Raw genomic sequence first — 24,173 nt, 5'->3', positions numbered from 1 at the left:
AAGGGAAGAATAAGATTAAAGACAACAGTTAAGTCCAGAATGAGGCAGGATGGCTCGGTGGGATTGGTGCACTTGTCTTTCCCTGGGGCTGTGGGTATGGATCTTTCTTGTTGTCCTGGCCTGCTGCAGTCCATGGGAATCCTTTGTGTGGCTTCAAAGCGTGTGAGAGCAGGGTGAGGCAATGACATGGGATGTGGTCCTGACACAGGCTGGGCACCTCCAAAATGCCGAAAGCAAACCCACTTCCCACTCCCAGGGGGTGGCCATGGATACCCTTCCCAAGGACAAGCTCCTACCTTTGCTGATGTCCTCATACTCCAGCCAGAGCTGCCGCTGGACCTGCCTGTTGGGATACCAGATGGAGCAGGACTCCTCAAAGCCATACACTGCCTCTTGGATGTAGTGGTTGCCAAACTGGTCCAGCAGCGCCACAAAATCTGCACGGGAGGTGGCTCCATCCAGAGAGTGGAGTGCATTGCTGAAGGCTGGCAAGGAGGTGGAGGAGATGCTCAGTTCCCAGAGCCCACCAAGCCCTTGCTACCCCGTACACACTCACAATGGACAGCCAGCCTTTGAGCCCATCACCTCTCAGAATCTCTGCTGGTCAGAGTGACTCTGAGATATGTACAAGTCTCTTTTCCCAGCCTGGCAGTCGAAGGAGTCAGGATTCTTCTATTCTTGGTCTCAAGGTTGCTTATCATTTCTTATCTATAAAATTCTTTCTCCAACCCACTGAGGTCTGTCTGGCAGGTTGGGTTGAGGCACACTGCCCATCCTTGGGGCAGTGTTATCTCTTATACTAAAAACTACATGTACACTATTTACCATAACTTCCCAATACCTATCACCTATGTTAGACAGTTAAACCAATCCAAAAGTGCCACCAATCACCCAGAAGATGGAGGCTAGGAAGAAGAAGGAGAAAGGACAAGGCACGCCCAAATTCCTCCATCTTGGGACCCCAAGCCCCCATTCTAAACCCCTAAAAATCTATTTTTCACCCGGTGACAAACTAACTATTATTCTACTTAAACTCTCTTGACTTGTAATTCTTCATATAAAGGTTGGTAATTTGCTCCATGGGTCAAAATCAAAGGCACAGGGTCTTGGGCTCTGTGCCAAGGTCTCAGAGCCCCTTGGCAGGGTCTAGAGTCCTCCAGAGCCTCCAGAATGGTTCTGGAACCCAGAATCATTTCCTGGGTTCCAACAATCACCTGCCAGCAGAAGGCTCTGTCACCTCTTGCCATCCTCTCTCCCCCATTCCCCGTGTCCCTGCACACTTACCCTGGGAGATGGTCATCTGGTTGAGCCGGACGTGGTACATGACAGACTGCACCTTCCAGTGCTGCAGCAGGGGGTACCCAGACACCTCACTGAAGTTCACCATCCCTGCCAGAGAGAGGACACAGGGACACAATGCCACTGCTGAGCAATACCTCACCGTGGGGATGGCTGCAGCCCTTTGTGCCTTGGGCAACACAGCCAGCAAGGTGGGAAGAAACCAGGGAAAAGGGTTCTGTACACACCACATGCCCCCAGGGAGGCTTTCAGAGCCGAGGGTCAGGTGGTCCCCAGCAATTAAAATGACAGCTTTGAAGGAAAACATGTAGGCTTGTCTCATTTTGCTCTGCGCTGGAAGATAATGAGCCTCCTCCTGCACCCCCTCCTGCTTCCTTCCCAGTGCCCACTCCCAAGGCATGCCCAGGTGTGCTAATTGTGTCACTAATGAGAGCTGTGCTTTTTAATGAGCTGTTAGCAGGCCTGGGGACAGTCACCGTCATGCCACATGTGCCCAAGGGCAACCAGGAGGGCCTGGGTCCCCCTCGGCTAGGACTGAGCTGAGTGGGCAGCAGATGGGCAGGGAAATCACTTCCTATTGATGCTAATGTTCCCTCAGGACACCATGGCAATGCTGGGGCTGGAGAGGACCTAGGGTTTGTCCTTCTCCTTCAAAGACATCTCGTTTTTCAGCCATTCAGCTGTGAGTTACAGAAGCCAGGAATTCATGGAGACCTGGGCTGGTGAGCACTTACTCCTGCCCAAAGCAGCTCAGCTTCTATGAGCAGAGGGACAGAGAGGCCACAGAGCCTCAGACAAAGCCACAGCAAGGGAACTGAGGGGTGCTGATGGCTCTGAATTTGGTGGCCAGAGCATCCCCGGAGTGCCACAGCAGGATGCAGGGACAGGCCACCTCCTCCCTCTCAGCTCCAGTGCTGCACAGCCAGCACGTCACAGCAAGCTCTGCTGCCAACAGGCACCCATCAGGAGTTCAGGAGGATAGCAGTGGGCATCCCCCCCTCTGTAAGGAGACCTGGAGACAGAGTATAAGCAGGATAAGATCCTTTGCCTTCAGCACCTCTCTCTTCAGTGCTGTCTGCTGCCGACAGCTTCAAAGCCTCGCTCTTCCCTGCAAAGTGTTTATGCAAAAACAGCCCTTCCTTACTCAGCAGCTCTGCCTCTCGTGTATTCACAGCGATATCCAGGCTTCTGACAAGCAGAGAATATTTTACTTCTTTTACTTTTTTTCCTCTTTTTTTTTCCACCTCTAAATCAGCCACAAAGCCAGCAGAGTGTGGGAAATGAATAGCATCATTTACTGGCTTTTACCTCCCCAGCATAATTGCCAGTGAAATCCCAGTCCCACTGACACTGCTGTGATGCTGAGGCTGTGGTGGCAGCCTGTGCATTCCTGTGCTTCCCTCTGCTTCCTGTGCCTTCCTTACATCCATGTAACCATGTCACAGGCAGGAGAGCCCCAGTGGGAGGCAGGTGTCCTCCAGCACCTCCAGGCAGGGTTGAGCATCCCCAGGGAAGCAGGAGTGACCCACCCATCCATCTCTCCTGGGGAAGCTCAGCCCCCCCAGACCCAGCAGAACCCTCCTCCCTGCTGAATCTGCCTGCACCTTCACTGCCATGCACCCTGTCAGGGCAACCAGCATCCACCAGACCCTGGATAGAGTCCATGGGGGATCCCAAAATCCTCCTGGAAGCTCTGCCAGACAAAGAGAATACACAAGCTCTCCTATGAGACAAAAACAGCCACATCCTGTGCTTAGCAGCTCCTCGATGTCAGGGCCATTTCAGCCAACAGTAAGGTAGAAAAATCATAGAGAAAAGCTTCAAAAAATCAGGCCTCCTCTCCTGTCAAGCTAGCACTTTGCAAGTTGCCATGTGAAAAAAGTCCTCTTGTGAGAAATTTGTTAATATAACAAACTTTTCCTGGGTTAAAAAATGACTTACACCTGCATAAACTGTTTGTGCACCATTAGATAGGAAAATGAAAACTATCTTTAACAAACAACTGTCCCTGCATGTAGACACCAAGAGTTTGAGTGACCAATCAATACAGGATAACAACTTGTTACTATCCAATAAAGTAATTGGCAAGAAAGCTACTGACCAATTGCAGTCCCACACGAGGTCTGTAAAACTGTATGAAAAGAAGTTATGTGAATAAAAAATGGCTTTTTTCCATCATGGAGAAAATGGAGTCCTGAGTGATAAACAGCAACAAACACCAAGGAAATGAAGGCTACTTATGAGTACTGGCAACTTGGAAAAAAGGCAAATCCTTGAAGGCTGTCTAGGAACCTATGATAACCTATCACTCATGGCCCATGATGCTCTGGTATAGCAAACCAAAACATTTTGGTTTGGTGGCACTGGGTTTTGAATGCTTCATTAAATCAGCAGAGAAATCAAAAGTAATTGGAAAACCTCTTTTGCCCTAAAAAAAAACAAAGAAAAAAAAAAAGAAGAAAAATCTTTTTGTAAATACCCCAAATAGTTGATGGATGCTTGAGCTTTTACTCCACAATTAATTTACAGCCTTTGCCTTTCCTTCATTTTTAATGCCTTCCTCCTATTGGAAAAAGGAACCAACCCTCAGCTGCTGGTTCCTTGATGTGCAGCTGAGAACAGGGTGCTAAAGCCATACTAGATATATATATATATATATATATATATATATCTGACTTCATAGATGTATCCCCCAGTAGATATATCCTGTGGGAGGTTGGGGTGCTGAGCTGGACATGCTGGCAGCTGCCTCCCTGGGAGAGGCATGGATCCAGCTGGACTCACTCACCAGTGAGGAACTCAGGGTCAGGAGTGGGGTCAGAGAGCTCCTCTTGGCACTGGTTCTCCAAGGGCACAGTGGCCACCACCAGCCCATCAGGCAGCTGCTGCTCCAGGCCCCGGGCAAAGTTGTTCTGCCTGGAAGTGAATTGCAGAGAGAAGAGCAAGGCTGGGGGACAGCACTGACTGCTAGCAAGTGACCCATCCCAAAAAACCACCTGGCACTTCTCCTTTCCTTCAGGAGCAGAGTAAAAAGATGTCTACTCTTGATGGAAAGTGTCAGGCACGACACCCTCCCCACCAGCTCCTCCATCTTCTGCGAAGCAAAGCCAGGCATGGACGGACAGGCAGTCTGCTACAGTCCAGCCCCAGGCTCCTTCCACACCTTCTGTCACAGACATCTTTTCATGAAAATCCTTTCCTTGGGATTTTTTCCTCCTGAGAAGCTGAGAGGCCTCAGGAACAAAATGTAAACAATGGTTATCTGCTGCTGTGGAATGCAACAGGTGGATCTGTGATTAGTCCATGTTGGTTGTTTCTAATTAATGGCCAATCACAGCCAGCTGGCTTGGACTCTCTGTCCGAGCCACAAACCTTTGTTATTCATACTTTTCTATTCTTAGCTTAGCTAGCCTTCTGAGATGAAACCTTTTCTTCTATTCTTTTAGTATAGTTTTAATGTAATATATATCATAAGATAATAAATCAAGCCTTCTGAAATATGGAGTCAGATCTCCATCTCTTCCTTCAACATAAGACCCCTGTGAACCCCGTCACAGCCTTCCTCTTGGAGAGAATGCTGAGGTCTGACCCTGCTGGGGTCTGCAACTCACCTGAAGGTCCCTTTGAGCACCTGGCCTGGTGCCACCTCCCTGGTGTGGTTGTTGTAGCCGTAGAAGAGCTCTCCAAAGAGGGTCTGGTTCATGGGCAGCTCGCGGGGCTCGCCGCAGTCCCCACCCTCGGGGCACGACTCCGAGATCAGCTGGCACGAGCGCCCGTCCGCGCCCAGCTTGTAGTCCTCAATGCACCTGGGGAGCCAGCACGGGGTGCCTGTCAGCTGCAGCCCCCCAACACTGAGCACAGACACAAGAACAGAGGAGGCACCCTCCATCCCAACCCCACCAGCTCAGGGCGGCGGCAGCAATGGACAGCAGCACTTCGGGGTGTCCCCGTGGCCAGGGAGGGGATGAGGATGGGTCACTTCTGGGAATCTCTGCTGGTCAGAGCGACCCTAAGATGTGTTAGAAAGTCTCTTTTTCCAGCCCAGCAGTCAAAGAAGGAGTCTGAGCTCTTCATTTCTTGTTCTCAAGGTTGTTTATTGTTTATTATCTATAAAATTCTTCCTCTGACCCACCGAGGTCTGTCTGGCAGGTTGGGTTGAGGCACACTGCCCATCCTTGGGGCAATGTTATCTTTGTACACTAAAAACTATGTGTACATTATTTACAATAACTTTCCAATACCTATCACCTATGTGAGTTTCTACTCTAAACCAATCTAAAAATGCCAACATCACCCAGAACATGGAGCCTAGGAAGAAGAAGGAAAAATGACAGAGCACGCCCAAATTCCTCCATCTTGGGACCCTGAGCCCCCATTCTAAAAACTTCAAAAATCTATTTTTCACTCTATGACTAACTATTATTCTACTTAAACTTTCTTGACTTGTAATTCTTCATATAAAGGTCAGTAACTGTTTTTTCCAAGGGCTAAATGAAAGGCACAGGGGCCTTGTGCTCTGTGCTAACATCTCCGACCCCCCTGTCAGGGTCTGGAGTCCCCCAGGGCAGGCAGAAGAATTTCCTGGGCTCTGGCAGTCACTCACCCACAGAACATGAGGATGTTGTAGAGCAGGGGGTCCTCGGGCAGGGGCACCATCTGCTGCAGGCACAGCTGCTCGCAGCCCCCATTGAAGCCATCAGAGCAGTCCACGCCCACGTGCCGGTCGTAGCAGCCCGTGCCGTCCTTCATGGGGCTCAGTCCCGTGGGGCACTGGTGGGGTGGGGGAAATAGGAGGTGAAAACCCATGGGAAGGTATCCATCTCTGGGGCTGAGGTGGAGGGCAGGGCTCCACCAGAAAGTGCAGCCTGAGCAGTGCTCAGGGGTTGCAGGAAGGACAGCAGCATCCTCATCTGCAGAGATTCCTCCTGCACCACTTTGCAGCCCTCAGGAGTGTATCCCCTGAGGTGGGAACCCCCTAAGCCATCTCCTATCAAAGCAATGTGCTGGTATCAACCCCACTCTCCAGCAACCCAGCTCCAGTGACTGACAAAGCCATGCTGCCCTTTCCACACCCACTTTCTTTCCCACTCTCACAGCCTCTTCACCCCAATGCCCAGCTCTGTTGACACTGCAGCCCCACAGTCCCCCTGTTTTGGGGCAGAGCAGCTGTGGTGGTGACACACACATGAGTGATCTGCAGCCTCCCACAGAGCCAACAAACAGATGGACTCTTACTGCCTCGTGTGCTCAGCAACAGAGGAGCTGCCAGCCCAAAACCATCTCCCTGCTACAAAATCAACCTCAAAACATGCACCATAAAGTGACAGTAAGGGAGGCAGGGTTCCCTTTGTGGCCTGCCTTTCCTTGCTGACACCAAGGGGGTTCCAGGAGCCTGGGGTCACGCACCACACAGCCCGTGGAGTCCAGCTTGCGGTCTGAGATGCAGCGGAAGTTCTTGCTGCAGCCGCCGTTGTCCTGGGAGCAGTCGCGAACGGGCCCGAAGGAGTCCAGCAGCACCTCCAGGCTGTCGAAGGAGGACGAGGTCATCAGCTCTTCCCTGTGAGGAGGAGGAGGAAGAGGAGATGTGTAATCGCTGCTTCCATGAGATGTTGTGGATGTATGCAAGACTGTGGCTGCTGCATGGGTTTTCCCAGAGCTCAGGCTAACGGTGAACTGGGTGGCAGCCGAGCTTTTAGAAGGATGCAGGAGGTCCTGAGATGAGAAGGAAACTGCCAAAACCTTGGCTTTGCAGGACTAAAGAGGGGCAGGTTCATGGTTGTATTAGTCTCGTGGGATGGGGATGCCAGCTCTGCTTGCTGAAGCCCCCCCTGAGCTCCCTCACCCTGCCATGGCGCCTACCTGACCTCCACTGCATCCTCCATCACCGTCATGTCAGTCTTGCACTTGGCTGAGGGGTTGATGGCCAGCTCAGCTGGTGGGATGACGAAGCTCTTGCTCAGGGGCAGCCACATGCCCTCGCCCAAGGTGTAGGTGAATCTGCCAGGGAGAGCAGCAAAGGCTTGGACAAAGGAAAAAGCTGACCCTGGAAGGTTGTCTCCACCCAAATCCAAGACCTTGAGCCTCCCTACTCATCCTGCAAGGATGCCAGCCCAGACTAAGGTGTGTGGGCAGGGTAAAATGGGGTGGCTCCTCCACATACACACAATGATTCCCAAAAATTGCATGTTACTTTAAAAAAAGGGCACTTTCATTTTCCATAGAAACCCTCCTTCAGAGCCTAAAACTCACTCTCACCACGGACAGGGAGGAGGAACTGGCTGCTGGGTATCCAGCACCCACATGAAGCTGCAGGGGCATCTTCCCAGCCATGCTCACATGTCCCCAGGAGGTGGCACAGGACAGCTGCGCTCAGCCCTGCCAGATGGGCTACCTGCATGCCCTGAGTCATATTTGAGCCCCAAAATGTGCTGAGCATGTTGCCTTCACTGCTTACCGAAAAATCTTGTCAGAAGGCTGCTCGCCCAGCACCAAGTCAAAGCCACGCTGGAAGATGGTATATGGCCAGGGCCTGGAAAAGAAAACCAGGAGCATCACACCAGCATCATGTCCTCACAGCTGCTCACAGCCCAAAAGGCCTGCTCAGCCCTCAGCTCACATGCAGAAGGGTCCTGGGGTAGGATGACTCTGAGGGTAGCCAGGACAACACAATAAAATAGCCTCAGATCCAAGATCTTAATTTTGGGGTCCCTACAACATCAGATTCTCATTCCAGCTCCAACCTGCCAATAGGCCAGTGGTGTGTTGCATCTGTTATTATTTTGGGGTTGGATGCACTCCAGAGCCATTCTCACATCCCTTCATGCTCAGTACCACCTGCCTGGTCCTGTTTTAGGGATTTGCATCACAGCTATTGAATTGCAAAAAGAAAACCAAACCACAGCTGGACCATCTCTGTGATGTTTTTGCCAGGCAGCACATCAAGCCTGGGACCTCAATTTCACCACCTGCCTTATTACCACCCTTTTTTTCACTGTTCCAGGTGGGGGAGCTTTGCAAAGTGAGCTGGAAGACAAGGTGGAAGCGTGGAGCCAAGCAGGAGGCTGGAGAGCTGGTCCATCCCTGCTGTTGTAGATAGCACAGGGTGATGAGTGATGTGCCACTAAGATTTGGAGACTGGTACCTTTCAGTGGGACACCCATGGCCATGACACCTTTGGGACATGAAACCCCAGCAGCACAGCCCTGCTGGCACACCACCACTCGCAGAGTGACACAGACAAGAGACCCCACTGCCAAACCCTAAAACTCCAAATTCCCTCTGCAAAGAGCTCAGAGCTGGGGAGAGGAGATTTTCCATCCCATCGCATCACTGCTGCTAAAATTCAGAATCAAGAGTGTCAGGTGCCAGTGACAAACCCAGGGATTTTCTCTTGAGGCAATTACAGCTCTCCTGCACAAGCAGTTTAATTTCTAATCTGAAGTTATTTCAGCAAGGACAAAAATAATAATAATAATAATAATAATACAGAAATCCTGCCTGCAGGATTACAGCATTCCTTTGCTGGGATACAATGCTGTTCTCCTGTCTGGTCAGCTGGGAGCTGGGGATTACATTCAGCCCACAATCGGATTGCCTTGAATGAGGTCAGCCTCATCCAGAAAGAGATGTGCTCCTTGTGTCTCGCCAACACCTTGAATGCTTCACTCCCCCACCTTCCAGTGCTCCTGCAGATGGGTTTTATTCTTGCTTTTGAGGAGCACATCAGGCTGGGAACAAAGGGAGAGGCTGTATAGAAGTGAGGCATTGTTCCCCATCAATTCGGGTGGAAAAGTGGTTGTGGAGAGCTGCTCTTGGCTTGCAGCAGAGCTCAGTGCTGAGGCAGGTGCTGCAGATGCACAGGGACTGCCAGGCCTCTGCCTGGTGGCACATGTGGACACACCCAGGACATGGAGCCAGTGTATTTGGACCCACCTGGGAGATTGAAATCAGCACCCAAGCCATGTTGTGTCCACCCAGGATGCAATTTCCAAATGTGGCTAAAATTCCTGTAATCATGGAGTCCCAGAATGGCCAGGGTTGAAAGGGACTTTAAAGATTATCTCATTCTACCCTTCTTCCACTAGCCCAGGTTGCTCCAAGCCCCATCCAGCCTGGCCTTGGACACTTCCAGGGATGGGGCAGCCACAGCTTCTCTGGGCACCCTGTGCCAGGGCCTCCCCACCCTCACAGTGCAGAATTTCATCCTAATATCTAATCAAACCTGCCCTCTGTCAGTTTGAACCCATTACCCCTGCTCCTAACACTGCATGCCCTTGCAAAAAGTGATGATGGCTGTGATCCAGGAAAGAGGTTTCTGTGCTCCAGGAAGGGACATGTGGCATCTCCTCAGCCTGCCACACTTTCCCCTTACTTAGGGTCCAAAAAAGCCCCTTAAATGCAATGTTCAGCCTTTAGTTACATCCCTACATGGCAAGGGAGAGTCAGGGTTGCATGGCCTTCAGAGCTCACAAAGGAAAGTGGGAATGACCAGCAGCTCTGCAGCTGACCAGGTTGGATTAAATGGGCCAGGAATGACAGCTCTCAGCTTCTTGCAAGTGGGCATTGAAACAGCAAAATGGGGAATCACCAGGCCACCTGAGAAACAGCAAATTCCCCACACTCAGCCAGCAAGTTCCCAAGGCCAGAGTGCTGCCAGTGGATCCCCAGGACAACGTGAAGCCTCTCAGCTTTCCTAGATGGACCATTACCATTATCTGCATGCTTTGCTCCACATCTGGGCTTGAGTGGAAGCTCACAAAACACCTGCTAAGCCCTCCAAACCTGGAGCTGCTGGCAATGCTTTGAACCAGATCAACAGGGCCCTGGCCATGCTTAAAATGCAGCCCCATGGGGAGGAGGCCAGACTGACCTGTAGCATCCAGAACTCTGCTCCAGCTTGTCCCCACTGCCTAAAAAACTCTTCCAGACAAGATGGGTGGGGTGAGGAATAATCCCAGAGCTGGCAGGATGTGACTACCCACCATGAGCTAACCTGGAGCAGCTGGAGCTGGCAAGGGGCTGGAAGGGCTGCACGAGAAGGTACAGGAAGCTGCTGCAGGGGAGTGTGACTGAAATGTCACTGGAGGAGAAAGTGGTTGGTTGTTACACGCTGGAATAGGTGACTTCACACCTGGTTCCCTGACCTCCTGTGCTTTTCAGGGTTTCCAACCAGTGCACAGCACAAGGATGGCCATGCCAGAGCATCCCTGCTGCACCCAGGACCCCAAAGTGGGGACCCATGCAGACCCAGAACCACCCTGAGAGGAACAGTGGATTTGCCTTTATGAACAATATATAGGTTGTAATATATAAACAATAGTGGATTTGTCTTCACAAACAGGCTGTGGGTCTGCTGGTAGATAAAACCAGCACTGGGAGATAAAAGAAACAATGGGAAGGATTCCACTGACTGATGAATGGGAAAAGAGATTTGCTTTTACAAATAAACTTTAGGTTTGCTGATAAAATGAAATTAGACATTGAGAGATGAAAGAAACAATGGAGAAGAAAAAACCTTAAATTCCATAAGAATTAAAAATTAAAAGGGAGGGTTGTACATTAGAAGGAAATCTTTGGTATTAGGCATATTGGGAAGTCTAAATCTCTCAATCTCTCAAAGCCAATGGGGAAAGAGAGAAGGGAAATTTGGCTGGGAAATTGGGATAAAAGGAGGCTGCATCCTTCAAAAATTTGAGAGACCCCAGGGGAATGTCCCATGACCTCTCCCTTTATTCCAATAAAGCAAAAGGACTCCTCTGTCTCGTTTTTGGACACAAACCTCTGATGTTTGTGGATTGATTTTCCTAACCACCCTGATGGCAGCAGAGTAGAGAGCAGATGCCACCAATGACACCGATGACATTTCCAACCAGCGATGCCCAGGGCAGCTCCTCCCCAGCTCCCCTTTGCCTGCACCAGCCCTGCTCGGGTTTCAGCTGCCGATGCTCTCCCCTCCCATCCTGCCAGCCCCACCAAGCAGCTCTTTATTAAAAATGCTAATTCCAGCACTTTCTCCCGGGCTGCCTGTAAATCTGCCAGGGGAACGGGGCGGGAGGAGGAGGCGGATGGGTGGCTTGGTGAAAAGGATCTGAAAGAACCGGGAGCTTTTTATCAGGCTGCCCTTCAGCTTGCAGAGCAGCACGCAGCAGGGGATGGAGAGAAAAATAAAAGATAGAAAAAGGGGTGTGGGGAGAAAAAGAGAGAGAAAAATAAAGACTTTAGGCAGGAAAAGTTCTGTACTTGTCAGCTCAGTGTGTCCCTCGCTCTTCTGTGGGATGGGGATGGGATAAGAGGAACAGGGGCACTGCCAGGATGGAGATAAGGGGAAGGGAAGGGAAGGGAAGGGAAGGGAAGGGAAGGGAAGGGAAGGGAAGGGAAGGGAAGGGAAGGGAAGGGAAGGGAAGGGAAGGGAAGGGAAGGGAAGGGAAGGGAAGGGAAGGGAAGGGAAGGGAAGGGAAGGGAAGGGAAGGGAAGGGAAGGGAAGGGAAGGGAAGGGAAGGGAAGGGAAGGGAAGGGAAGGGAAGGGAAGGGAAGGGAAGGGAAAGGAAGGGAAGGGAAGGGAAGGGAAGGGAAGGGAAGGGAAGGGAAGGGAAGGGAAGGGAAGGGAAGGGAAGGGAAGGGAAGGGAAGGGAAGGGAAGGGAAGGGAAGGGAAGGGAAGGGAAGGGAAGGGAAGGGAAGGGAAGGGAAGGGAAGGGAAGGGAAGGGAAGGGAAGGGAAGGGAAGGGAAGGGAAGGGAAGGGAGCTGGGTGAGCAGGGCACAGGCTGATGCACTGATTCGGGCCCTGTGCTGTGAAAAACATCCGCAAGGCTGCGGATGGGGCACCAAGGGTGGGGTGGGACAATTTCCCAACAGTCACAGTAGGACGAGAGCACCCAGCCTGGCATGCTCACCATATCACCTTAAACCGCCTTCAAACCTCCCCAGGCCACGGTGAAGCCCATTACAAGTTGAAAGAGGACATTGAAAAAGTCTCCTTCAATGCAGAGCACCTCAAATCTCAACGGGGGAGGCTGAAAAGTGCACCATGGGGAGGGGAAAGCCATGTCTGAGATGGATCTAAGGGCTGGGATGAAAAAGTACAGATGCAGGCAGGTAACAGTTTATTAACTAAAGATGGAATGTGCTGATTTGATTTTTGGCCAAATCATACCACAAAAAGAACAGCAGAAATTTGGTCTGATGAGCAAAGATAAAGCGTGGCTGGTAGGATTGCTGGAAACTGCATCCTGCTCAGGGAACATTAGAGTAAGAGTCGAGAAGCAGCTAATTAACAATGCATATCAAAGCAGGGAGACAGACTGTGAGCACACAAACAGCACCAGACAGATTTGTTTAAAACAGGCGAGGAGCAGCACACACACCAAAAAAAAAAAAAAAAAAAAAAAAAACCAAAACAGAAAAGTAAAGAAAAAAGAAAAAAAAAAGCAGATCAAATGTATCTGGTATCCATGATCAAAAAGATCTGAGTTTTTGAAAAACTGAAGATTTAGGGTCTGGACACGTTGGGTAAAAGATGCAGTGTGGAGGCGTGGAGCTCAGTCTGGTACCCAAAATACACACAGCACAAAAAGCCTCTCACTGCTATCACCAATAAAGCACAAAGATGAGCTTGCCTTCATGAGCAAAATTAGATGCTACTGAGTGAACAGATAGCAAGGGAACTTGTCATCACTGTAAATAAAAACAAACCAACAGCAAAACCATCTAAACCAAAAGGCTGAAATGAGTTTTCAGATAAAAAGGCCACCCAGGGAAAACAGAGGAGGTCAAATCACATTACTCCCAGGTTTGCCAAGGGATTTGGCAAATCCTGCTTTGTGGACCAAGGGCCAGCGTGGTTTCTCTGGGGACTGACCCGTGGCAGCAGAACATCACTGCAATATTGGAGGGTTCAGAGCATGTTGGACAAACAGCAGTCAGAAGTGTTTCAGCCACAGCTGATCTCACCTTGAGAGAGGGGAGAGAGTGGAGAATATTTGCAGACATCTCTTTCAGGTGAGCCTGGAACTGGGAGTGAGCTGATGAGCCCAACAATAGACAGCACTGCAGTCAACCTCTACCCCAAAAAACACAAATACCACCTTACAGCTACAAGTTATCCAGGTAAACAGCTCTGACAAGATGGTTCTCCTAAGCTGAAGAGATTTCATCACAGCCACGACCTTGTGGAGGCCAAAAGTTCATGCAAAAGGGACCTCTACCATCACAAGCCCTTCCAGGCAGAGCTGCACTGAGCAGCACCTGGACATCAGGAACAGAAAAATTCTCATTAAACACCAAGCTGCTCTCAGCATCACAATGCTTAGTGTGAACATGCTTTCAAGAGTGCCTAAAAATAGTGGAAGCTGCAGGTAAGGATGGTCAAGTGTGGTTTCAGCTGTTACCATTTTATGAAACAAAAATCTGACAGGTTCCATGAAGAAACACAAAATGAGCCCAGTTTCAAGAGGCTGGAGAGAGTTTTCTAAGGACGGTGACAGCTGCAGCACTGGAGCCTTCTCAAGAGCCCAGGGAAGGGCAGGAGGACTTTGACAGCCCCACCATGGTCTAGGGCTGTGCTGCACCCTGGGGAGAAAGGAGAACTGCCAGGATTCTCTGCCTCAAACAGAAAAATATTCTGGAAATGCTGCACATAATTTGTCATAGCCAACTCTGGTATAGAAGAAGAAACACAAGACAGGATGCACCCTGGCCAGGAATGGAGCCTGTTGCAGGAGAAAAGGCAGAGGAAAGGCTCCTGTGGGAGCCTCAGGCTGGAGATAGGTCTAAAAAAGCAGCCCCAAATCTCCCAGAGGAGCAGGGCAGGTCCTGAGCACCTTTCAGTGGGCATTGCTGACACCAAAGCTGGGCCAGGGGATGCCAACAGGTCCAGGGGGCTTTAGGAATGTATTGGTCCTTCTTGCCCTTGGCTTCTCTCCGGCTTGTTACCATCTATATTTTTTCCCAATTTACCTGAAAGCAACATCTTTCTCTCCACTTTGCCTTCAGAAAGTGAAGCAGCTAAATCAGGAAAAAGCTGGAGAAGAGCAGTATGCATGGAAGGAAAGTGTGAAGCTGCAGACCCACACTCAGAAGCACAGGAAAAGCAGAGGGTCAGGAAGCAAATGTTTCTCCACAGTGCTTATCTATTTTTATTACTAGCCTCCATTAACAAAGTTATTTGTTAATTTGATTTTTGCAAGGTGTTGGGCTCAACACACCAAAACCATATGTGGCTGTGGGCTCTTTCCAGCCCACTGTGAGACACTCCTAAACACAACACCTCCCAAAACAGGCAAATCCCTGTCAGGGGAGTAACTCAATGTCTCCTATGAGATGGCACAGAGGAGCTGGGGCCATTCCTCTAGCACACTGGGGACACACAGCACAAGGAGCTGTGTTTCTGCCTGGATTCTCCTGCCCCAGCAGTGGCACCTCACAGAGGTTTGGGGACCATCACCGCAGCCACAGCACATCCCCAACAGGGGCCACCTGCACAACGAGCATGGCCCTGCCCAGGGCACCCAGAGCAACAGCTTGTCTGGCACAGCTGGTGCTAAATTGCCTCTAAAATGATAAAAAGCAGCGAGGGGGCTGGAGATGGAGCAGCAGTGCTCTCCCCAGGGCCCAGTTCAAAGGGACACAGCAGGGCTGTGCCAGCACTGACAGCTGCCAGCCCCCAGCGCAGTGACACGGCAGGGGGGACACCAAGCCCAGCCTTTGATGATTTTTTTCTTCCCACTGTGAACATTAATAACTTCAGAGAGGGCATCCTGCCACGTGCAGGGCCACCACCGATCCAGCTGCAGCATAATGAGAAAAGGGGGGGAAAAAAAGGGTTTGGTGGGAGCTCTGAATTTGGGGATGTCTTGGCTTTGTGCACATCATCTCCAGCCATTCCTGGGAGCTGCACATCACAGACCCACAAGTGCAGAGGGACAGATTGAGCATCCCCTTGAGGGTCACAGAGAGGTGGAAACTTTGGGAATCCACCACCAAATTGCTGCTGAAACATCAGAAAAATTTCCTTTACCACCTCCACGTGTGTAAAGCTTGGAGCAGGCGGTGACTCCTCTGTTCCCTCGGGCACAGTATCAAAGCATTTAATTTTCCCAGTTTTCAGTGGGGACCTCAGCCCCACAAAGTGCAGGATGCCCAAGATAGTGCACACAAGGGTGGGAGGAACAACCTCAATCTCCTCCAGGGGGTTCTTACTCTGAAATGTGACAATGGCCTCTTGTACATCAATCCTGATTATTTCAAAGAACAGAAATCGTCTCTCTTGCAGACCTGCTGCAGAGCCCAGCTGTGGGCTGACCTTCCAATACACCGAGGTGCCTCCAAGAATTTACCACAGTTCTGCCATGCAAGAAGTCCCCACAGCTGTGCTGAGGGGCTGTGGAAGCCCAGCAGCTCCTGTGAGGACACTGCAAGGCTGGGCACTCACCCCTGGTTCGTTCCCCACTCGTTCCTGATGCAGAGGTGCTTGTGCACAGGGTCCTTCATGTAACCTTCATAGCAGAGACACTCCCCTGTGGAGACACCAGGGACATGGCATGGGAAGGCTTTCCATGTGCTTCCCTGCCGAGTGCAGGCACACCAGCTGACAGACCCACCCTCAGGAGCACTCACCAGTCTCGGGGTCACACTGGTGCTCACAGGGGTCCAGGAGGCGCCGGGCACACAGGTCCAGGGCCCAGGGCCCACTGGAGTTTTGCTGGGAGAAGAGGACAACCTGTGCTGGGTTCAGCCAGTCACTGGCATCCAGCTGGCTCCCCTCCAGCAGGATGAACCGGCTCCCTGCCACCGAGACAAGGGCAGTCAGTGACAGCCACCCGCTGCTGCACCCTCATCCCATGGGGGTGCCCGGCATCCCACCCATCCCGTGATGTTTGCCCCCACCCTGTGATGGATCCCTCCATCCCCTGCCCATTCACTCCATCCTGAGAAAGCACCCTCTGTTCCACAAGAGCTCCTTCTGTGCCACAAGGAATCCTCTGTCCTGTGCCCGTCCTCTCTGCCATATGACAGCCCCCTCCATTCCATACACATGACAGCTCCTTCCATGCTGTGCCTTTCCCCTCTGTCCCACAGCAGCCATCTCCACCCTGTGTCTGCCTCCTCTGCTCTGTGCCTTGTCACCCTGATTTTTTGAGATTTTCTAAGCCTTCTGATGTTTACATTCTTGTGATGAACTTTCTCACACGCTTTGTGTAAATAACTTATTGTTTTACATTCTTTTATAGAGGAGGAGAAATTTGATGGACTGTTAGTCTGTCCAGTGTCATTGGAGAGATGGCACTGTCACCCTCCAATCCACTGTCACTCTTGGAAATCTATAAATGTTAGAGTCAAAAATCAAAACCTCTTTTTTCACCTTGGAAAAGCTGCGTGTCCATTTCGTGTTATTTCATGTCCTGTAGTGACAGTGCCTATCCCCTCCACCCTGTACCACTTCATCCCTTGCTCCCAACATGGTACCCTCCATCTCACACCAGTCCCTTCTGTCATGGACCCATCTCCTCCATCCCACTCTGTCTTCCACCCATCCCCATCTCCATCCCATGCCCATTCCCTCTGTCCCATGCCCATTCCCTCCGTCCCATGCCCATTCCCTCTGTCCCACACTGCTGCCCTCCATCCCCACCTGTCCCTCCTGTCTTGCACCATCATTCCCCCTCTCCTCCATCAGTCCTCACAGAGCGGGGCAGGAAGGAGCGGGTAAGAGAAGGGAGTGCAGGAGTGGGTAAGAAGGAGCAGGGGGTGCAGGAGTGGGTAAGAGCAGGGGGTACAGCGTGGGTAACAAGGAGCAGGGGGTGCTCACCGTCGGCGATGAGGTGCTCAGGGACATGCAGGGTGATCTTGACGACGAGGGGGCAGTTCATGTGGGAAGAGCACACCAGGCTGATGACACAGCTCGTCACACTGATGAGGGTCAGCGTGGTCTTGTTCACAGGGCTTCGGGGGGACCCCACTGCAGAGCACAGGAGCACAGTCAGACCCGACACCTGCAGCACCCAGGAAGGTCGCGGTGCAGCCAGGGGAGCCCAGGATGCAGAGACCCTGCCCAGCCCCCTGGAAACCCAGCCTCAATCGAATCAAATGGAATTATTTTGCACTTTGAAGAAGATGAAGCAGTCTTTGCCATGGGACTATCTATCTCTCTCTCCTGCTGTGACCAAGATCTTCCTGATCCCCCAGAGCCCTGGCTCTCCCACACCCTGCAGTGCAGCATGCTGAGAACTTTGCAGCATCAGAGCTTTAAAGCACAGCAGAGATATCAGGAAAAAAAGAAGGTAAATGCAGTATCCTGGTTTTACCCCCTCCGTCTTGGCACTTCACTTGGGTTAATTTTGTCATGACAACAGGCTCGTTGATGCTCTTGAAAAAGCAATAGAGAGCCCTAACTGCTCAGAGCATGCAGGTCTTTGACTTTTAATCTTTCAGCTGAAGAAGCTGAGCGTAAAACAAACTGTCTGGAGACAAAGCCTGAATGTCTGTCTCTGTCTCTGAGCCTTCCAGCCTCCGCTGATGGCTCCCAGTCTTGCCACTCCCAGAAAAACAAGGCATCATCCAGCAAACGAGGCTCAGTGAGGGAAACAGGCACTAACTTCCCTCTTGGGAAGAGGAAACCTCCCAGAGGGACAGAGCAGGGCAGTGGTGCAAGACTCCAGCCTGGCTGTTCCCACCCCTGGTGCACGCACAGCTGGCATGTGCACGGTGCTGAGCAGCAGCATGGCACGGCACGGGCCAGCCTTTGAAGCATGTTACTCATTAATATACACCAGTGCCCAGCAGGAGCCTCCAGCAAAACATCAGAAAACATTTCACCCTCTGCTGGGAAGCTCCACCGGAGAGCAGCAGCAGCCTGCTGCGAAGCAGGGACTGTGCCTGCCTGCAGCAGCTGGGATTGCACTGGGGTTTCCATCTTTTTGCCAATGCAAAGTCTCCAAACCCAGAGAAACAATGGCAAATGAGGCAAGAGGGGTGGCTGGTCACCCACCCCTGCACCTGCACCCACCCCTGCACCTGCACCTGCCCCTGCACCCACCCCTGCACCTGCACCTGCACCTGCACCCACCTCGGCTGCGCCGGCGGCTCCGCGAGGGGTCTGTGTAGAAGGTCAGCTGGGGATCGGTGTCTGCCTCTGTCCCTGAGTCCCCCTCGGGGTTGAGAAATGCTGAGCCAGCTGCAGGGGACACTGAGTGTAGTCACGGAGGGGTTGGCACCGTGCCACCCCAAACCTTGGCATCCTACAGCACCCAGGGAAAGCCCTGCACTACAGAGCAGAAGCTCCATCTGCCAGGTGCAGCAGGGACAGCATCTGCTCCCCTTCCCACACACACAGCCAGACCCCCACACCAGGATACCTTACACCTTTTCCCCATGGCTGTGCCAGAATCCTGCAGTATTTACTGGGGCAAACACCACCTGCATCTTCACAACCAGCCCAACATCACTCGCGTCCTTGCAGGCACCACATTTCCCATTTCTCCCCACCCAAACCCCCTTTCCCATGCTCTCTCCATGCTCTGGTCCTATTTTCCCATCCCAGAGGAGGGTGGGTGGCTGGAATGTGGGTGGGTGGGAGCCCAAGGCTGCCCACCCTCCCCAGGGACTGCCCTACCTCGTGCCTTGTTGTTGATGCGCTTGCGCTGGCTGCTGGAGGTGTGGGACAGCAGCGTGGCCTGCTGGTGGTTGGAGTCCACGGGGCTGGTGGCAATGATGTTGTCCTTGTACTTGTTCATCAGGGACAGCTTGGCGTTGTCGCTCCCTGAGCAGGAAGGATTGAAGGTGAAATATTTAGACTTTTAAAAGGGAGGGAGGTGAGAGAAAGGTTTCCTTGGGTCCATCTCCAGATCGTCCTGAGGTGATCAAGGTGCTGAACTCAATGAGCTGAGCTCATTGGCCCACTGATGAGCAGCTCAAATCCTGAAGAGGACTGGCACCTCCACCAAACTAGCCAAAAGCTGAGATTTAACACTCGGCCTCTCAGGGCGCTTCCTCATATGCAGAAGAGCTTCAGGCACCACACCATGATCTTCCCAAACTGTTTGGGAAGGCTCTAGTTGGATGGCTCAGTGATATAACCAAAGAACAGGTTTGTTATAAGGCTCTAGTTGGATGGCTCAGTTAGTGATATGACCAAGGAACAGGTTTGATACGAGCCTCAATTTATTAACTCTGAATCACACTGATGGCAAGTAAAAATTTGCTACCAAAAACCTCACCTGAAGAAGACAACAGAAATCTGGGGACACAGAAGGAAAGTTTGGGGGTCACAATGGGAGGGGGCCATGTCACCATGATATTTTCTGAAAAATACCTGGTTGCTGGCTCCTACCCCTTCCCTCCCCTTCTGCCCCAGGTAAAAGGGTGAGCAAACCACACGGTCAGGCAGTTCTGTTAGAGCTGTTGCTGCATTCAGAGGCTAAAATAAAGCTCTGGATTGAAATCCTCCATCAGAACCAACTCCTTTCCCTCACCATCACCTTAAAACTTCTCCACCAGAGGTAAACCTAAGAAGCAGCCCCTGTTATGGGGGAAAGCTCCATCCCACAGCCACCAGAGCTCCTGCAGACCTGGACTTGTCCCCAAGCACCCAGCTGCAGCACCCAGCCAGCCAAAAGTGTCTGTGGGGTGAAACACCACACACCCAGCCAGCCAAAAGTGTCTGTGGGGTGAAACACCACACACCCAGCTGGCCAAAAGTGTCTCTGGGGTGAAACACCACACACCCAGCCAGCCAAAAGTGTCTCTGGGGTGAAACACCACAGTTTCAGCTATTTGGCTCAGCAGCATGGGCCAGGCAAGCCAAGGCATGTCCCATCCGGCCATATTGGCAATTATTGCAAAACACACGTACGGAACCAGGGAGAAGACAAGGCAGAAAGGATCCATGTCAGCCCAAGCCCACCTGGCGTGAGGTCCATGCTGGCCTTCTCGTTGCAGCCCTGCAGCGAGTCGAGCGTGCGGGTGACCTGGCTGGCGAAGTCCTCGCCGCCGTTCATGCACTCGCGCTGCAGGTGGTGCCGCAGGTCGGTGATGTCGTACTCGTAGCCGTCCAGGATGGGCGTCTCGCGGATGCTGAGCGTGCCACTGGAGTTGTGGCCCTGCACGCGCTGGGCGTTGCGCAGGCTCTCGCGCCCGTGGCCCCCGATCAGCACCGAGGGGATGTAGTGGATCTCGTTGGCGGCCTCGGCGCTGGCGCTCTTCTGGGGCTGCGGCACGCGGCGCCGCTTGCACCAGCGCCGGCGGGTGTACAGGATCATCACCAGGCACAGGATGGACAGCAGCAGGGCGATCATCCCTCCCTGAGGGGAACACACACCGAGCAGGGTCAGACAGGTGTTCTCGGGAGTTCTGCCGGTAATTGCAGCCCCCAGATATGCGAAAAGTCTCTGTTTTGGGCCCCCCGGAGTTCTTCAGTTTTCTGTCTCAGAGTTGTTTATTATATCTTACCTATAAAATTTTCCTCCTGCCCAGCTGAGGTCTGCTCAGCAGGGCAGCCAGCGGCACTCTTACTGCGCTGTCTTTTTATACTACAAACCACGTATAACATATTTACAATTACTTTCCAATACCTATCACCTATGTTAGACAGGGCACTTCTATTCTAAACCAATCCCACCACTTTCAGATTGGTTTAGAGTAGAAGCTCACTGTCTAACATAGGTGATAGGTACTGGAAAGTAATTGTAAATATTGTACATGTAGTTTTTAGTATAAAGACATAACACTGCCCTGGGGGCAGGCAGAGTGCCTCAGACTGTCCTGCTGGATGGACCTCAGCAGGGCAGGAGAAAGAATTTTATAGATAAGACACAATAAACAACCTTGAGACCAAGAAATGAAGAGCCCTGACTCCTTCTTCAAGCACCAGGCTGGGAAAAGAGACTTTCTAACTTCTCTCGGGGTCACTGTGACAAGCTAGAAAGATCCTGACAGAACAGGAGAAATTTGATGGACTGTTGGTTTGTCCAGTGTCATTGGAGAGGTGGCACCTTCACCCTCCAATCCACTGTCACTTTTGGAAAACTATAAATGTTGGAGTCAGAAAATAAACTTCCCTTTTCTTCACCTAGAGAGGAGCAGTGTGTGCTCATGTTGTTTGGTGTCCTATAGTGACAGCCAGGGGCTGGCATCCACCATCCCCTGGGACACAAACACCCCAGGGATGCTCCAGGGTGGAAAGGAGAGCCCATCACCAAGAGTCTGCTGGCACCAGGAGCACCCAGTGCTGGCCTGGAGCCTGCCCTTGGCTGGACCAGTGTTGAAGTTGCCAGCGAGGCATGAAAAAGCAGCATTTAAAGCAAAGCATGTTTTGTTTCACTCTCCTGCCTCTGAAAACAGAGATCAGCGTTATTCCAGGCAAATGCTCCTACGGGCAACTTTTTCTGACCCATTTCCAGCCAGTTTCAGTGCTGTCACTCTCAATCTTGGGAGATGCTCCCAGGGTATCCGGCAGAAATCGCAGCTCAGATTAAAAGAGATCAAGGCTTGAGACAGGCGGATGACTGAAGTGTTGTTTGGGGAGCGTGTTTGGGGAAAGAGGCTGAAAAAGCTCCTGTCCCACAAGAATGGACCCCAAAACTGCACCTGGCCCTGCCACCCTGCCACTGTCCCCAAGATCACCCTCCTGCAAGACGTCACAGATGGAGGGCGGTGAGATGAAAGCCCCAGACTGGCCCTTCATGCACAGTCTGCCAAGAATAATCACAATAATAACAAGAAAAAGCATGGGGAGCCAGTTAAGAGCTCAGAGTCCATCCACAGCTCCGGTCTCCCTCCTCTTTTCAATGCAACAGGTGATCTTGAGAAAATAAAATAATAGTAATAATCCGCTCCATTAGGATAAAACATTAGGGGAATTATTGAATGAGAGGCAGGAGAGGCAGCTGGAAAAGGAAGTTTAATGGCCATTACAGTTTAACCCACTTTCATTTCCAGGATAATGGAGCTGTGATGCATCCTCCCAGCCTCCTTCCCAACTTTCTTTAATAACAAAAACAAAAAACCCCCTCCAAACAATAATAAAAAAAAAAAAAAAAAAAAAGAAAAGAAAGAAAGAGGAAACAAGCTTAGTGATTCATGAGACCAGCAGTCCTGCAGAAGTCAGGGGGCTGGCTGGCATCTCTCTGGCCAGGGAGCCTACAGCCAGGAAGTCAGAAAATCTTGCTGGGGCTCAAAACTGGCCCTGGATCATAGAAACCACAGAATCCTACAATGCTTTTGATTGGAAGGGACCTTAAATTCACCTCATTCCAATGCCCTTGCCAAAAGCAGGGACAAGCCCTGTCCAACCTGGCCTTGGACACTTCCAGGGATGGGGCAGCCACAGCTTCTCCAGGCCTGTGCCAGGGCCTCAGCACTCACAGGGAAGATTTTATTCCCAATATCTAATCTCTGTATCAATCTGATTCCATCTCTACATGCATTTGTATAAAGTGCCTGGCAGAGTCATGCAGGAATTTTAGTGGCAAAGTGGGAGCCTAATTCTGCATCATGCTCCAATCCCTGTGAGTTCCTGTGATCCATAAATTAGTGAGGATTATCCCCATCCCCACCAGGGATGGCCCTCTCTGTCATGGCTCTCCATCACCCTAGAGAAAATCCACCTGCAGGTGGATGACAAGCAGGTAGGAGGAATTCCAGGGCATTCCTGGCTTTCCTTCACCTCTGTATGCACATTAAATCCCCCAAACACCAGCAAGCTCTGCCACACACCTGTGCTGGTGAACAGGAGAGACCAGCTGGAGCTCGAATCTGGTGGATGCTCATTTTTTTCAGGCAGTGGCCATGGGTTCACAAAAGAGACTTGTTATTTCATTGAAAATGAGTTTCTTCTGCCCCACTGGTCTGAGAGCTCAAATTATCCCTGAGAAAAGCAGCCTGTGGACTCTTGAGATTTCAAGAGGCTCTGAGTGGAGGATGAAAGCCAGAACTGAAGTCTCCCCTACCTCCTGCCTATTGGAGAGGGTCAGACCACCACCTTATATCCCCTTTTCCCCTGCACAGGAGCACTGAAATCCCATTGTTCCTTATTCCCCCCAGCCCAGCACACATGTGAGTGCTGGGAGAGGAGCCCTGCCAGGGATGGGTGTGGGAGTGCTCCTCACCCAGCCCACGAGCAGACCTTGGTCACGATGGATGCAATCCCTCACTTACACCTGTCACAGACATCCTTTATGAAAAATCCTTTCCTTAGGAGTTTTCCTCCTGAGAAGCTGAGAGGCCTCAGGAACAAAATGTAAACAATGGTTATCTGCTGCTGTGGAATGCAACAGGTGCATCTGGGATTGGTCTCACGTGGTTGTTTCTAATTAATGGCCAACCACAGCCAGCTGGCTTGGACTCTGAGACACAAGCCTTTGTTATCATTCTTTCTTTTTCTATTCTTAGCAAGCCTTCTGATGAAATCCTTTCTTCTATTCTTTTAGTATAGTTTTAATATAATATCTATCATAAAATAATAAATCAGCCTTCTGAAACATGGAGTCAGATCCTCATATCTTCCCTCATCCTCAGACCCCTGTGAACACGGTCACTCACACCTCCTCCCTTGGCAACCACACAGCAAAGAAAGGAAATCAGCCTTGAGAACTCCACATGATGCTGGCTCCTGGCACAAAAGCCAGCCTCTGTTTGTCAGGAGGCAGGGATGCTGTCGGAGCAGAGCTGAGAGTGATGGGGAAAAAAGGGCAGGGGAGGACTCAATCTGCATTTGCACTTTTTGGCATGACAGCCATGAGCTGCAGAGATCCTTTTCATCAGCTCCATAACAAACCTTCAGCCAGGCACTTCTGCCTTGATCTTGGCTTACAGCAGTGCCCAAGGAGATCAAGACCACAGCAGGGCCAGCCTCTCCAGAGGTGATGCACCCTCTTAGAGCAG

General features: G+C 51.3%; 1 protein-coding gene across 1 annotated transcript in view; it reads right to left on the bottom strand.

Moving 5' to 3' along the window:
- The window catches only part of ASTN1 (astrotactin 1), a 52,590-nt gene that overhangs the window by 5,217 nt on the left and 23,200 nt on the right, over positions 1–24,173 (bottom strand). Inside the window, exons 3-16 of the mRNA XM_058808178.1 lie at positions 20,197–20,593; positions 18,907–19,053; positions 18,361–18,468; positions 17,104–17,253; positions 15,912–16,079; positions 15,727–15,811; positions 7,754–7,828; positions 7,159–7,296; positions 6,706–6,856; positions 5,903–6,069; positions 4,911–5,105; positions 4,088–4,215; positions 1,285–1,389; positions 297–485 (exon numbers count right to left, since the gene is read on the bottom strand). Of these exons, the coding sequence (XP_058664161.1) occupies positions 297–485; positions 1,285–1,389; positions 4,088–4,215; positions 4,911–5,105; positions 5,903–6,069; positions 6,706–6,856; positions 7,159–7,296; positions 7,754–7,828; positions 15,727–15,811; positions 15,912–16,079; positions 17,104–17,253; positions 18,361–18,468; positions 18,907–19,053; positions 20,197–20,593 (2,203 nt within the window). The remainder of the gene's footprint in view (positions 1–296; positions 486–1,284; positions 1,390–4,087; positions 4,216–4,910; positions 5,106–5,902; positions 6,070–6,705; positions 6,857–7,158; positions 7,297–7,753; positions 7,829–15,726; positions 15,812–15,911; positions 16,080–17,103; positions 17,254–18,360; positions 18,469–18,906; positions 19,054–20,196; positions 20,594–24,173) is intronic.

Source organism: Ammospiza caudacuta, chromosome 7, assembly GCF_027887145.1.
Source record: "Ammospiza caudacuta isolate bAmmCau1 chromosome 7, bAmmCau1.pri, whole genome shotgun sequence".
In the NCBI taxonomy this organism is placed as follows: domain Eukaryota; kingdom Metazoa; phylum Chordata; class Aves; order Passeriformes; family Passerellidae; genus Ammospiza; species Ammospiza caudacuta.
Note: the sequence above shows the minus strand (reverse complement) of the source record. Positions and strands in the feature narration are given on the sequence as shown.